At 38.9% G+C, this 14,576-nt stretch overlaps 1 protein-coding gene across 3 annotated transcripts in view; it reads right to left on the bottom strand.

Annotated features, from left to right (window-relative positions):
- Positions 1–14,576, bottom strand: part of LOC127946211 (catenin delta-2) — a 280,344-nt gene that overhangs the window by 54,517 nt on the left and 211,251 nt on the right. For all 3 annotated transcript variants that reach the window (XM_052542619.1, XM_052542620.1, XM_052542621.1), the window contains 2 exons: positions 13,021–13,153; positions 4,912–5,125 (listed from right to left, as the gene is read on the bottom strand). In XM_052542619.1, coding sequence (XP_052398579.1) covers positions 4,912–5,125; positions 13,021–13,153 — 347 coding nt within the window. The remainder of the gene's footprint in view (positions 1–4,911; positions 5,126–13,020; positions 13,154–14,576) is intronic.

Here is a 14,576-nt window from a genome sequence, read left to right as displayed (position 1 = left end):
CTTATAAAAGTCTTTCATTTTCTTCTAGACTTTCACTTTCTAAAGTCTTTGAAAAAAGCATGCATTCTGAGAAGGGAAGAACAACCTTGATTGCTGAACTGAGAGAGTATCTAATCAGAGACGGCTTCTCATGAGGGAACGAGAGAGAGAAAGAAAGAGAAAGAGAGGAAGGCTTAGTGCTAGAGCACTACAAGGACATAATTGTCGTCAGTGGTGACATTGACCAAGATCAAATCTCATGCCAGCAGAACACAGGCCTAGATTTAGACTGCTTAATTTCACCAGGGTCTCTCACTGTAAGAGCAAAAATCCCACAGACATCTTCACCTGACTGCATGACTGTGTAGAGAAAATATAAACTGTTACACTTTTCCAATGTTAGAAAAAGTCATTAATTTACAGTTTTAATAAATTAGTGGAAAAACTTTGTAGCTAAAACATCACTTAGTTATTTGCTCAAACATAAGTTTAGGGTTTTGAACAAACCCCAAACTCTAAGTATTAGAGATGCACTACATCCTTTGATGCATACCTTCGAAAGCAATGATATATTCTGCCAATTTTTCAATTTATTACATATTTAAGAGTTTCTTCCTGTTTTAGGATTAAGATCGTCATCTTTCACCAATCATAATGGACATCTATAGACTACAGCAATTATTTAACCCTTTAAGACAGATCCTAAACCAATCATTTAAGGGCATTGGTCTTCTAAACTCTCTGAGCTCTATTCTCTAACAAAGGACCACTAAGTTTTTCAGTGACTGTCCAACCATAATCCCAGATGCTGTTAATGTTTGGGTTCAGTAAGATTAGTTTTTTGACAGAAATTAACTTTTATACAGCAAAGATGCATTAAATTGACAATGAAGACACGTAGAATCTTATCAAATATGTATAATTCAAGTGCTGTTTGTTTGAACTTTCTATTTACCAAATAAAATTACAAATAAATGCATGTATCATGGTTTTCGTGCATTTAGGAGGTATGTGTCTGTAGCAGAGCAGAGATCGTTTCCGCACCGAGTTTATTTTTTGTTGTGCTGCGCGTGCTGAATTAAAGTAAGAGCGCATTGTTTGTGGTAAATATGAACATGGATTGACACAAAAACTTAGTAATTACAGCATAAATGCATATAATTAAAGTCTGCTGTGTTTCACAGCCAACAAATAGGCTAAGGTTTTTTGGCTAGATTTAAAGGAAAATAGCACTTTTAGATAAAGAAGGCAATCATTTAAAAGTTCTTAATTAAAGTTCATTATGAACAACAGGATTGCTTGTAATAAAGATGAAAGGAAAGGCAGTTGAGCTGACTGTTTCTTCCAATGGTAAGTTTTAATTTAGAATGTTTGTGATAATGTAAGAAAAAGTTTAAATGCTTTGCTTTAGCAACTCAATATATAAATCTAAAAGTAAATGCAAAGGTAAAAAAACACAGAATAATCGATGAAAGATTTTATTACTGTACTGTGTAGAAAATAATCACAATGTTGAAAAAGCATTTTGAGTAACAATATTTGGATTTAAAATCAAAATAATGGATAAATGTTATACAGTGCATGATCAAACATTTAGGTGAGATAATAAAAAAAAAAACAATCCTCTCACAAGGAATTAATTTTCAAAAATGAAATTCAGGCCCTGAATAAATGTCTAAAATCTTGATTGGATCATCACTATAAATAATTCTACATGATAATAAGAAGGCTTTAAAAAGATCGGTGATTGGATCGGCAGATACTGCTGATACTGTGATCGGCCTTAAAAATCCTGATCGGAGCAGCCCTAATGTTAAGCAGCCTAGCAGTTTCCAGCGTTGATCAGAATAATAAGAAATGTCCAATAGGAACCAAATCAGCATATTGGAATGATTTCTGATAGATCATGTGACACTGAAGACTGGAGTAATGACTACTGAAAATTTAGCTTTGCTACCACAGGAATAAATTACATTTTATAATACATTAAAACATTTATAAAATAAAGTAGAAAGATTATAATTGAAATAATTCAGAATATTATACATTTTTTGTATTTTTATCAAAACAGATGCTTTTATAAAAAAAATATTTTAAATGGATGCAAATAAGTAGAAAAAAAAACAAATCTCATTGAGACACTTATTTTACATCAAGTGCACTATTTGGGGCCAAGCCATATGCTAGAGCATTCAGAAACTTCTAAATGCCAAAGGATTCAAACAAGTTTCTAAGGGGATGTTCTGTTGTCTATAGATCAATATCCCATCTGTACTACACAGTCATGTGATTCTTAAAAGAACATGCTCACAGAGCCCAACACTTGTATATTTATCCTTTGCATGGGCTCTGTAAAACCTCTAAACACTTCCTTTAGGAAAACTATATGTCAAAATGTGGTGTAAGGCTTATTGTGTTTGAGGACAGTAAGGACAGTAAGATTGATTTGTGTATCATCAGCTTAACTATTAAAGTGCCCCTATTTTGCCTTTTCAACTATTACCTTTCATGCAGTGTGTCATGTAGCTGTATGAGAACATAAACTATCTGCAAAGTTGTGAAGCCGACAATGCACGATAGATAGTTATTAATTGTGAATCAACCACTTCAACAATTTCATCATCAGACTCCGACTCGAGTTGATAAGCTACAATCCATACAGTCTTTTCTATGTATTGACAAGTCTCCAGGGCTGTCATTCTGTCATGGCAACTGGCGTTTCATTTCCGACATGCGCTGTATGCAGTAGAACATTCCAATGCTGTAGAGAGATCCAAGACCAATCACAAAGGTGTGCACAATCTGACCAATTACAGCAGTGAGGGCTCACGGAAAGGAGGAGTTTAAAGAGACTGATTCTTTGAACTGCTTTGCACGAGTCGTTTATGAATCATTTAGAAATGAGGTAAAATTAAATCTATTATCTGTGAAAACTAATATGTTTTTTGACGTTGAATGCATGTAAACCTTTGGAGACTCATAAAACAATATTAGCAACCATAAAAATGGCATAATAGGGGCACTTTAAAGTTAAAACCATGAAGCTGAATTATCTGAACATTAGAAACAGAAGTGGACCATGAACAGATCCTTGAGGTACACCATCGTAAACAGTGACAGAGCAAGATTAATCATAATGTATTGTTGCCTGTCCGAGTGATATGAAGTTGCCACTGAAAGGCAGTGCCAGTGAGAGATAAGATAGTACTGAATGCATTGGTATTCAAACTGTCTCTGAACATATTCCAAGATGGAAATAATTGTCAAGTCTCTCTTTCTTCCACCCTCTGCATTCCCATTATGGGAAAAGCTTTGGATAAACATCATTTGCCTTTGAGGAAAAGCAGACCCTAGTAGCAAGCTGACAGGACACCTGACCATCAGGTCCAACTGGTTATAAAAAGGCTACATCTAATTTCTATAAGTCAAAATACACAATATTTCTGCAAATAGGCAGGCAAAACATGACTCAGATGTGCTGCTTTGCTTGAGATTGAGAGGCTGAGAATCCTCTGGACAGCCAAAGACCTTGAGGCTTCCAGTTTGCTGATTAATTTGTGACAGGAAGTCTCTCTAAGTGCCCTATGTGCAATGCATTTAATTTATATGTTAATTTGAATTCAGCACATAGCAAGAATTTCCAGCGTGGCTTCATTCCAAAGTCTATCCATTCCGTTACAGAAACAATTTAGAAACATGTTTGGAAATGCAAAGCCTTTTGTTTTTTTGGGGGACAGGTGATTTATTTTGCTGAAAATATCTCTATCCGTACCTTATCCCTAAAACATGAAGGGATGGGGCTGGGGAGAACAGCAGATTTTTTTTGTAGCATTGCCAAATTAAAGGATGAAAAGTTGTAGTACACATCCTGAACTGGGTTTAGCAGGTTTCACAGCAAAAAATAAAATAAAATACATCACAGACATATCTGTTGAGTGCATGAACACAATGGCCAATGTAGAGGTGTTTAACCCCTTATATACACTGCATGCATTACGGCTCCGACACGGCCACCAGAGCTAGTCAATGCTTATGTTTACACCAGCCACGCAGATGCAAGTTTAAGAAGTGTCCCAGAAGCAGCTCTCTATGCTGCTTCACTAAAGCTAGGCACCTAACCTATTTATGACAGACACCACATATGATTAAAAACCACACTGTGCATTTTAAATAACAATGTTTTATACTTTTAATAATTGTGTAAGTAGTAAAACAACACAAACGGGGGAAAAATGCATTTTACGTTTATAAACATTTTGAGTCTCCCCTTCCCTTGCCTTACAGTGCTTTGGTCAAAATGCCTGCTTTCCTCTTTTACATCACCTACACTATTACGGTGAGAGAGAACAAAGCCAATCGTTGTGTAACTCAAGTAAGTAATTCTGTCAAAGCTATTTTAATCACTTAAACATCGGATTAAGTGATTATTAATACAGATGATGCCAAAGTATTTTTGTAGCGCCACTGACATCGGTACTTTTGAGTCACGACAATCTGGAAATATTAAAGTACTAAATAAATAAAGTAATCTAATATTCAAACATCCCTCCACTGTCCATTGCTCTCTAAATAATAAAAGAAAATAATTAATACATCCAAAAGTAAGAATTTCAGAAGAGTTTTCACTTTGAAACAGATCACTAGACAAGCAAATCTGAGGTCTCTGCACTTAGAATTAAAAGAAAATGTCACTCCTGCTAGAATCAAAACCCATTTGAACTTAACTGTGTGACTGCACTGGTTTAGGTGCAAAGATCTCCATTACTCATAATTTTTTAAGAGTCTGAAACTGGTAATTAATTATTACAGCATAAATATACAGAGAATCAACGACTGATCTGGAAAAAACATGAAACACTGTGCCAGAGAAAATTCCTATGATAAAACTTAAACTGAAAAAAGAGGCATATCACAGCCAGCAGAAGTTCTTACCTGTGACCAGTTCTCTGACTTCCACATCAGAGGTCTTACGCAGCAGGCGGACTAGCGCAGGAATCCCACCACAGTTTTTCAGAGTGATTTTATTTTCATCATTGGCTTTGCCGTAAACAAGGTTCCTCAGGGCACCACAGGCGCTTCTGTGTACTTCAGCCATTCTGTGATCCAACAGGTCCACCAACAACTGAATACCGCCCTGCCTCCGTATCTAAGAGAAACAGAGAGGGTAAAGGGTGGTGTGCATTTTCATATTTTAAGACTAAAAAGCCATGACAAGAATAATTTAATAAATAAATAGTGAAAAAATACATAGACATGAACTCCTGATTTGAATGCAACTTCAGTTGATCTAATCAAGAATTATTGGTCAGTAAGAACATGGTGGCCTTGGTCTCAACTCACGGGAAGACATTCAAAATGTTGACCTTTCCCTTCTGACATTTGGCAGTGCCGCCTCATATTAATGAAAAAATAAGGAAAGTCTGAATTCAGTATTAAGTCACACCAAAATAGCTTAGTGTCAGCCCTTGAGATCATCTGGAGGATAAATGAACAAAGAGGAGGCACTGAATCCATAACCAGTGTATTTGAAAAATCAATACTAAAGGGAGCTGGGAAATGAATCACTCTTCAGACAGACTGAGAGGTGTGAGTAAATCTCTATAAACAGAGCTTTGCTGTTCTACACTAAAGTCAATTAAAGCCAGCCAAGTTCATTAGAGGTTCCGAGACCACACTACAAAAAGCCATGCGTTACTGAATGCTATGGAAAAACAACACAGATTGACATCCACTCACCCTCAGCCTTCTCATCTTGATATCTGGTGCCATTTTATAATATTTTCAGGAATAGTTCCCTCATAAATGAACATGTGTGCACGATTTAGCAAATCGAGGGAACGGATTAGTAAATCGTGCACACGATTTAGCCAAATATTTTTTTCCTGCATGTCACGTGCGGGGCTACGTAGTATATATATATATAAAAAAACACTGTCTTCCATACAATGAAACCAGATTGTGATTTTTCCTACCAAGCTCCAAAAAGTAAAAAAATAAAAATAAAATAAAAAAAAAGCACCATAAAAGTAGCTTAAATACAGGTTTGAAATAACATGAAAGCGAATAAAGAATAAGATATTTTTATTTGATTATCAATAAAAATCGTTATTATTTGGTGACTTAGTTTGTTGTACTTTGAGCCCTTACAGACTAATACACAAGGCAAGCCAAAAAACATATTGAAGGATTTGACATAAAACCAGCAGGGCTAAGTTATTTTGAGAGAGTCACACCTGTGTCTACCTGCAGATTCATCAACTGATTGCACTATGAATTTCCAATTTCCTGTCCCGCTGCCAACTGGTATACACAATACACTGCTGCATTAGCTTAAGATGAGTGCAGGAGCAGCCCTGGCAGATGTGCTTCTGAATAGTACATCACTACAGATCAGCGCTCCAGCTTCACATCGCCACTCACTCCAATGGAGATTACAAACCTGTTTCTTTGAGTGGCTTTGTCTGAAGGTGAGAAGTGATCTAAATAGTCCATTCCATGAGGATACTTCTCATCCTGTTTTTGGATTGTAGTGCATGTACAGCATGAATATTCTAACCACATCTGACAGGAAAAGGCATGGCTCAAACCCGAGAGGCTGACAGACGTGCGTCACCACACAAAAGCCTTCGTTTCATTCATGTTGTGAGATTCGCACTTCTGAGTTCGCAGCCCCAGTACACAAAACATTACAGTATATAGAGGACGCACAATGATCGTGATCGCAGCATGTTTGGAAGAAACAGATGTTTGGAAGCGACAAACAACAGAGGATTGAAACAGGAACTGGGGATGTTTCTTGCAGGTTCTATCAAAAAAGCAGGCCTGGTGAACCAATGGTGGCCTCTTTGTTTGAGAAGTGAACTCATTTTCTGTGAACTCTGAGCAGCTGAGAAATTAATTGAGTTTTAACATCATCCTGAAGAAGCGGAGACACTGAGATATTCAATTAGAGGCATGAGCAGACAGGACGGAAGTGCTTGCTCTTGACTCTAGAGCACACGTGCAAATGGATATTGACTGATAACATTTTCCCTCCAAAAGGGCTGATAAAGCTGAACTTTAGCCAGAGGCGACCTGCACAAGACAGACCTGGGGAGCTTTGCTGGAGCCACCTGCTATAAATAGTGGTCAGCTGAGGACAAGAAAGAGCTGCCTTTGCACTTGGCCAGTAGTTCAGCAGGAAGACAATAAACATCAGAGCTCGTCCTGTCTGGCTAAAATGCTGGGCTAATCAGTATTTTCCTCACCTCTGCTGCGGGAGATACTGCTCTGTCATCTGATAGCCATTCTCCTTTCCCTTCGAGTTTGCTTCTGTGTGTGCTAGTTCCTGTCTGGCTAAAGTTCATTTAAATCTATCTTTAAAAATGTCAATAAGAAAATACCTCCACAACCCATTTGACTTCAGTAATGTATTACGAGAAAATGACGTTTGGATGACCAATTCGGTTGGGTGAGGATATTGCAATAAATTACTCTGACAGTATTTCAAGCACTATTTTAAAAAACACTGCTACTCAATCAGCAAAGCGAAACATACAACTTCTGGAGTAGTACAATTCATGAAAAAATAACGCATTTGATCAGGTTCTTTTAAGTGAATCAAAACCATGCAACTGGTTGGTCTAAATGATCATGAAACCAGTGAGTTATTTCAGTGAATTAAAACCACACAGTGCGACCATTCCAACTTATTTCCAAATAAATATTCTTGAAAGTAAATTATTTTTTATAGCAAATCAAAACCTACAATGGGAACAGTCCAAATGATTATCAAACTAATTATTTGTTTGAGCTGGCTCTTTTTAGTGAATCAAAACCATACAGTGTGACAGATTCCAACGGATTCCTGAACAATTATTTGATTCTTTTCAGCAAACCAAACGTTCAAACAAATTGTGAGCAGGTACTTTGTTGGTGATTCAAAAATATATACTTACTATGTCAATCAATAAATACCTGTACACTGATTTAAATATCTCAAGCCTTAAAAAGATGAAAAATTAAAATTCTCAAATTTACTCAATTTACTTACCCTCATTTTGTTCTAAACCTGTATGACTGAATTTCATCTTCAGAACATAAAATATATATTTTTTCTGAATGTCTCTTTTCATGCTCCACATCAATAGATGTGTTTCCATCCAAAGTTGCTAAATTAACTAATGTGCAAAATTGGAATACCACATAAAACATTTGCGAATGAGCACCGTTTCCATCCAACGAGTCAAAGAGAACAAAATCTTCACTTCCTGATTAACTGGCACTAACTATCAATAAGAACAGTAGAAGCAACTGTTTGCACCTCAAAGCGAGCAGACGAAACACAATAAATTGCTTTCGGAGGCAGATGCCTGCTGTGTTGGAATGCAGTTGTGAGAGACATTTTAGGAGGCAATTACACAGAAATAACTAGACTACATTCAAGAATGACCATAACAACATTTCACATGTTGTGCAACAAAAACGGTCCACTGGTTAGTTAGGTTTTGCAGTCCCATAGCATAAAACACATGACGTTTGAAGTGCATGGTTGAATTTATTCCATCTCCCAATATTAGCATTAACCCTTTTTTATACGTCAAAAACCACACTTTTTTTTCTTCTAAATTTGGCATTTCCATCACTTGTTTCTGATGCGATACTTCATTTTGCGCATACAAGCAGGGTGATGGAAACATAGCTAATTTCAATGGTTTGTTTCCAACATTCTTCATGATACCTTATTTTGTGTTCCCTTTCAGTCGGTCACTCTCGATGCCACGTCGGTGACGGACGCAAAATGGGACATCGCTTCGATAGACCAATCTACTTCAAATGTAAACTAAACGAGCCAATGCACATTGTCATACAATTATTGCATCCAGCTTTCCGCTGATCACTGCGTGAGTATAAGGCGGCAACAGGTGCAATGCATACCAGCTTTTTGCTTTGGAGCAGAGCTTTAGTATCGTTCTGCTCAACTGTGTTTGCTGTGAACTACGAGTCCAGCCTCCGCCAACAAGATGTCGATCTCAGCATCGGAGGGAGAGCTGTCCGGTGAAGATTTGGCCGTGCTGCCACCCTCTGGGACGGTGACAAAGCCTGAGTCAGATCCAGAGATGGCAGCTATACTTTCCCGGGCCGCCGGGATGGTAGGGCTTGAGTGGAATCCTCCACTGGATGATTGGTTTCTCGGGGCGGCCCGTACTGGTTCTCAGTGCCCCGCCCCAAAAACCGGCTGATGTGCTCCTCCTCCCTCACTACCCTCGATGGTGGTGCCTATGCGGCTTCCGCCTTAGCAAGAGCAAGAGGCCCCGGGACGGGTGACCCAGAGAGAGGTAGCTGCTTTCTGGGGGATGGTGAAGGCACCTCTCCCTCCCCTGGAGGAGGGCCAGGCAGAGAATCTGGAAATCTCGACGAGAGAGCAGTTTTCTTCCTCTCTGGGTCCCAGGAGGGCATCAGTTGCGGAATCAGTTGTGCGAGCACAGGGATTTGGTGCTCCGGCACCAGAGCCTGTTGGGTCTTCGGGTAAACTGGGAAAACAGCAAACTCTTGCTAAGGCAGAAGATCTCATTTCTCTGTATGGAGTTTGACTCGGTCGAACAGACAGCACGCCTCACAGAGGAACGTGCGCGGTCGGTGCTAGCCTGCTTGAATACGTTCAAGGGCAGGACAGCGGTCCCACTGAACATTTTTCAGAGGCTCCTGGGGCATATGGCAGCTGTGGCAGCACTTACACCACTCAGCCTGTTACATATGAGGCCGCTCCAGCACTGGCTTTATGTCCCGAGGTGTGCATAGAAGCGCAGCACTCACTGGGTCCAAGTTACACCGGCCTGTCGCCAGACCCTCACCCTGTGGTTAGATCTTGTGTTTCTTCAGGCAGGGGTGCCCTTAGAGCAGATCTCCAGGCATGCTAAGGTTTACACGGATGCCTCCACCTCCGGCTGAGGGGGCCACATACAATGGGCATGCAGCTGCAGTGGCACATCAATTGCCTAGAGTTGTTAGCAGTGCACCTTGCCTTGAACAGTCTCAAAGGTCTCTTACGAGGCAAGCATATGCTGATCCAAACAGACAACACAGCGACCATTGCATACATCAACCGACAAGGTGGTCTGCGCTCCCGTTGCATGTCACAACTCACCCGCCAAATCCTCCTTTTGAAGTCAGAAGGTCCCAAGGTCACTTTGTGCTGCTCACATTCCGGGCCTGCTCATCTGTACAGCCGACGAGCTGACTCGAGCAATGCTCCCGGGAGAATAGCGACTCCATCCCCTGACGGTCCAGCTGATTTGGAGACGGTTCTTGCTTAAACTGCTCCAGAGTGTCCGTACTGTAGACGCTGTTGAGATTCTCCATCACCCTAGGCAGCTGGACTTGGCAGAACATCCCGCACCAGGCCTTCATGATGAATCCGTGAGAACCTTAGAAGGCTCGGTTCCATATTGAGACCTAAACGGTACTCGTATGTGTATAGTCTACGGTATAGCCTTAGAGTATGTGTTTCCCCGTCAGACTTCTGTCTTCCCAAGAGGGTTTTAATCACTTCACATTTCTCCATATACACCTAAATGGATGCTATATGTGTATATGCTCCCGAGACCTCCTTCGGGAAGGATGGGGCTTCCGCAGCGTCCCTGTACCAAGCTGAATGGGTACGTTTTCCCAGTGTTATCCAATCTCACCCAGTGAGGTAGTGCTTTGACAGTGCTGAGTGGAACTACTTGTTCCGAGCCCCGGCCTACACCTAATAGGGGTGCAGGTGGCTCGCACAGGGCACTGGAAGGGACAGCACCCATGGCACTTTGGTAGGGATCCCATTTTGTTTCGGTCACCAACGTGGCGTCGAGAGTGACCGACTGAAAGGGAACGTATCAGTTACGTATGGTAACCCTCGTTCCCTGAAGGAGGGAATGGAGACGCCACGTCCCGTCGCCATGGTTGCTGTACCGCCGCTGAGCTGCCTGGTCTCCGGCTCGGCTCCTCAGTGAAAACCTGGTATGCATTGCACCTGCTCCCTTCTTATACTCAAACAGTGATCAGTGGCAGCTGGATGCAATAATTGCATGTCAATGTGCATTGCCTCATTTAGTTTACACTCGAAGTAGATTGGTCTATCAAAGCGATATCCCATTTTCACAGACGTGGCGTCTCCGTTCCCTCCTTCAGGGAACGAGGGTTAACATACGTAACCGAGACGTTCTGCAACATGAGGGCTTAAATTTTCCTTTTTGGATGAAGTATTCCTTTATGTACAATATAACATTGTAAGAATATGTTTGAGTTGGTAAAAAGAGCCATCTCATAAGAGTCATTTGTATGGAATTGGTTGGACTGGTCAATACTGCATGGATTTGTAATGTTAAAAATCACTCACTATAGTCTGACTGGTATATTATGCAAAAAAAAAAAGAAAATAAAAAATAAAAAATAGCCATTACCAGGCCTGAAACTATTGTGATGTTGGCTGGTGTAATTTTTCACTATCCACTCCTTAATGTGAAAGCATTTATGTATGTGTATGTTGAGGAAAAAGACATCTGCTGCAGTATTGTCACATAAAATTAACTGTACTGCTTTACCAAGCAAATGAACTAGAGGGAAGAATACAATGCTTAATACAATGTAAAATGCAATTTAAATAGACTCATTTTTAAAAGCAATGAGAAACAGATTCGCTCATTGTCAACATTATAGTTAAGTTAATGGATGCATATCCAATCAAAATCTCAACTATTTTGGTGAAAATTCATAACTGCGGAAGCTAAGTAAATAAGGTAGATGTCAACACGGACTTCATTCAGGTCTTCCCCATTCAATACGAATATACAGTAATATTAATAATCATTATTGTTATTAATATTATTATTTTTGTTGTTTATAATTTTATTTTGAATGTATCACCATTTAAATTATGAAATGAAATCAATAAAGAAATATAAGGATTGCAAATAATATTATTGTATTGTAAAAGAAAAAAATCTTATTTAACAACAACAACTAAATATAAAATAATATAATAACAATGTTGTAATATCTTTGATTTCAAACATTAAAAGCTTTTATTTGGTCGGGAAGATCTTAGAGTTTGCCTTTTGTAGGCATCAAATTTGTAAACGACTGTAATTATACATTTTGGAAGATGGTTTGGCACATGTTGCTTTTTTTAAATGCACTTTATTACCGGTTGTTCACATAGAAAACCAAAAACAGAAGAGAACCACAGATGAAAATTATATGCCAATTGTTTGTTTATTTACAAGAAAAAAAATTGCACACAATAGAGCATCTGAATATATATGCCCAAATCAAGCTATGATGGAACATGACTCTAAATATTTTACGAGTACAACACGAAACAAGAAGATTTCAGTGTGTGGTGAAACTGATGAAAGGGCGGATCAAAGAAAGCAGAGGGATTCATTTAGTGTCTTTTCTTAATAAATAAGACATTTTTCAAATGGAGAAAAATGCTGGTTTGAAGTGGATCTCATTGCTGGATAAACTAATTTGGCTCTCTCTGTTTTTTTCTTTCTTTTTTTCCCCATGAAATATCATTTAAAAGTGTGTCGGCTAGCTCGTTTCTCCTTCTGTTGCTGTTTTGCTCCCGCAGATTTATTCTCCAAATTTAATTTCCTTGTCCTCCAAGTTTCTCTTAAGCCTCTGGGATACAATTATAGAGCTGCTGTGTTGAGAACGGCTGTCAATATGCAGCTTTCCGTGTATTGTTTGGCTGTGCTATTAGTGCATAATTACTGGTGCAATCCAAGGCACACTTTATAATTGTGAAAATTTACTGCTGGGAGATCTACCATCAGAGACCTGGCATCAAATTTCAATAAAGGGGTGAATTATTCGTCAACGGTATGTACAAGACTTAATTTAATGCAACAACACGTATCAATAAAAATTGTGATACAGGTGGTGATACTAAATTTGTGGAAAAATCCAGAATTCAGAACGCACTTTCAACACTAAGTACCTTCTACATGGTCACAAAAAAAGCTTTCTAAAACGATTTTGCTAGTCCTTTGATCAGTGATATAAAATTAGATTTACCTCAGCTTTAATCTTGTTGTCTCCAAAGCACAGGTGTTGCAAATATGCCGCTGCGTTGGACTGAACTGAGGGAAACTGGTGCTGCAACATCTGAATGACTTCAGGTAACTCAGGATCTCGCCAACCGAACTCCCTACAGAAAAAGAGCGAGTAGGAGAGTGAATTTCACACTTCTGTTGTACAGTAGGTGGGGAAATAGGACGTAAACTGTACATTGCAGGCTGGCAGAGCAGCAACATTACCAAGAACATTTCTAACACATGGAGGTTAAAGTGAAATAGATGTCTTTCCAGAAACTGTTACAGGGAAAATGGTTTCCTTTATTGTGTTATTGCTCTGAAACATTGGGCTTGGAGAAGAGGTAGGAATTTACAATTGTGAATACCTGTGTGTATGTGAAAATGTTTCTCTCAGTGAGGATGACTAGATTTGATCATTTTCACTGATACTGAGGAAGTCTGACAGAAAGATTGGTTGTACTCTGAGGGTCTTGGGTTTCTGATGATCTACAGAACCCTGCTGCAGGAATTCTTTTCTTGCCTCATAGAAACCAGCTAACAAATATCATAAGAAGTGTATACACAAAAATTCTACATTATGTGTAAAAACATCGAACACATATTTCTCATTTTTTTCACTTATATTATCACAGAAAAAAGATTACATTTTGATATATACTATAAACTCTCTCTTTATATTACATATACACACACAATACAATGTTTTACATTTTCACTTAAGTAGGGGAAAAGAGTAAATAAATAATAGAAAAAATATACGCAAATTTAAAATTGTGAAAACATACACATATTTCTTCCAGCTTAAATAGGTGTTTATATCTTCTAAAAATGTATTTATTAAATAAGACTTTAAACTCACACTTTCTCTCTATAAACACACACATATGTTGTATGTACGGATGCACCGTATCGGGCCCGATATTGAGCTCCTGTACTCGTTAAAATTACCCGATACAAAACGCCGATTCCACACAGCATGTGATAAGTGCCATATTCAGACAAAGAAACATCGACAACAGAACAACAAACAGCAGAAAAGAGTTATTAAAGATTAAGGTAATCTACGTAGGATATCTATGCAATGAATATAATGTTAAACATTCATTATTAACACCTGTATAGCTGACGTGTGCGAGCTGATACAGTACGCTGAGTGGATTGAGCATGCAGTGGCAGAGATGTGCGAGCTTGTGGAGTGAATATACAGTTCATCACTGGAAAGTTTGAAGTTCAGTCGGAAACGAAAACAAGTAAAACAATGCACAAGTTACTTAATGGCAGAGAGAGAGAGAGAGAGAGAGAAAGAGAGAGAGAGAGAGAGAGAGCGAGAGCGAGCGAGCGAGCGAGCGAGCATGCTTGCGTACTTCTGTTGTGCGATCTTTGATGTTCACTCCTTAGCACACTTATTTGGATGAAAACTAAATCTAAGTATATGAGTGGCTTTGGAATATAAATCAGAGCACGTTTCAGATAAAAAGCAAAACAAAAAAATATTGCTGCATTATTACAGCAAAGCGCGTCATTATAGTACTAAGT

This window comes from Carassius gibelio, chromosome A24, assembly GCF_023724105.1.
Source record: "Carassius gibelio isolate Cgi1373 ecotype wild population from Czech Republic chromosome A24, carGib1.2-hapl.c, whole genome shotgun sequence".
NCBI lineage: Eukaryota > Metazoa > Chordata > Actinopteri > Cypriniformes > Cyprinidae > Carassius > Carassius gibelio.
The sequence above is the reverse complement of the archived record's forward strand: the minus strand, read 5'-3'. Positions and strand labels throughout refer to the sequence as shown.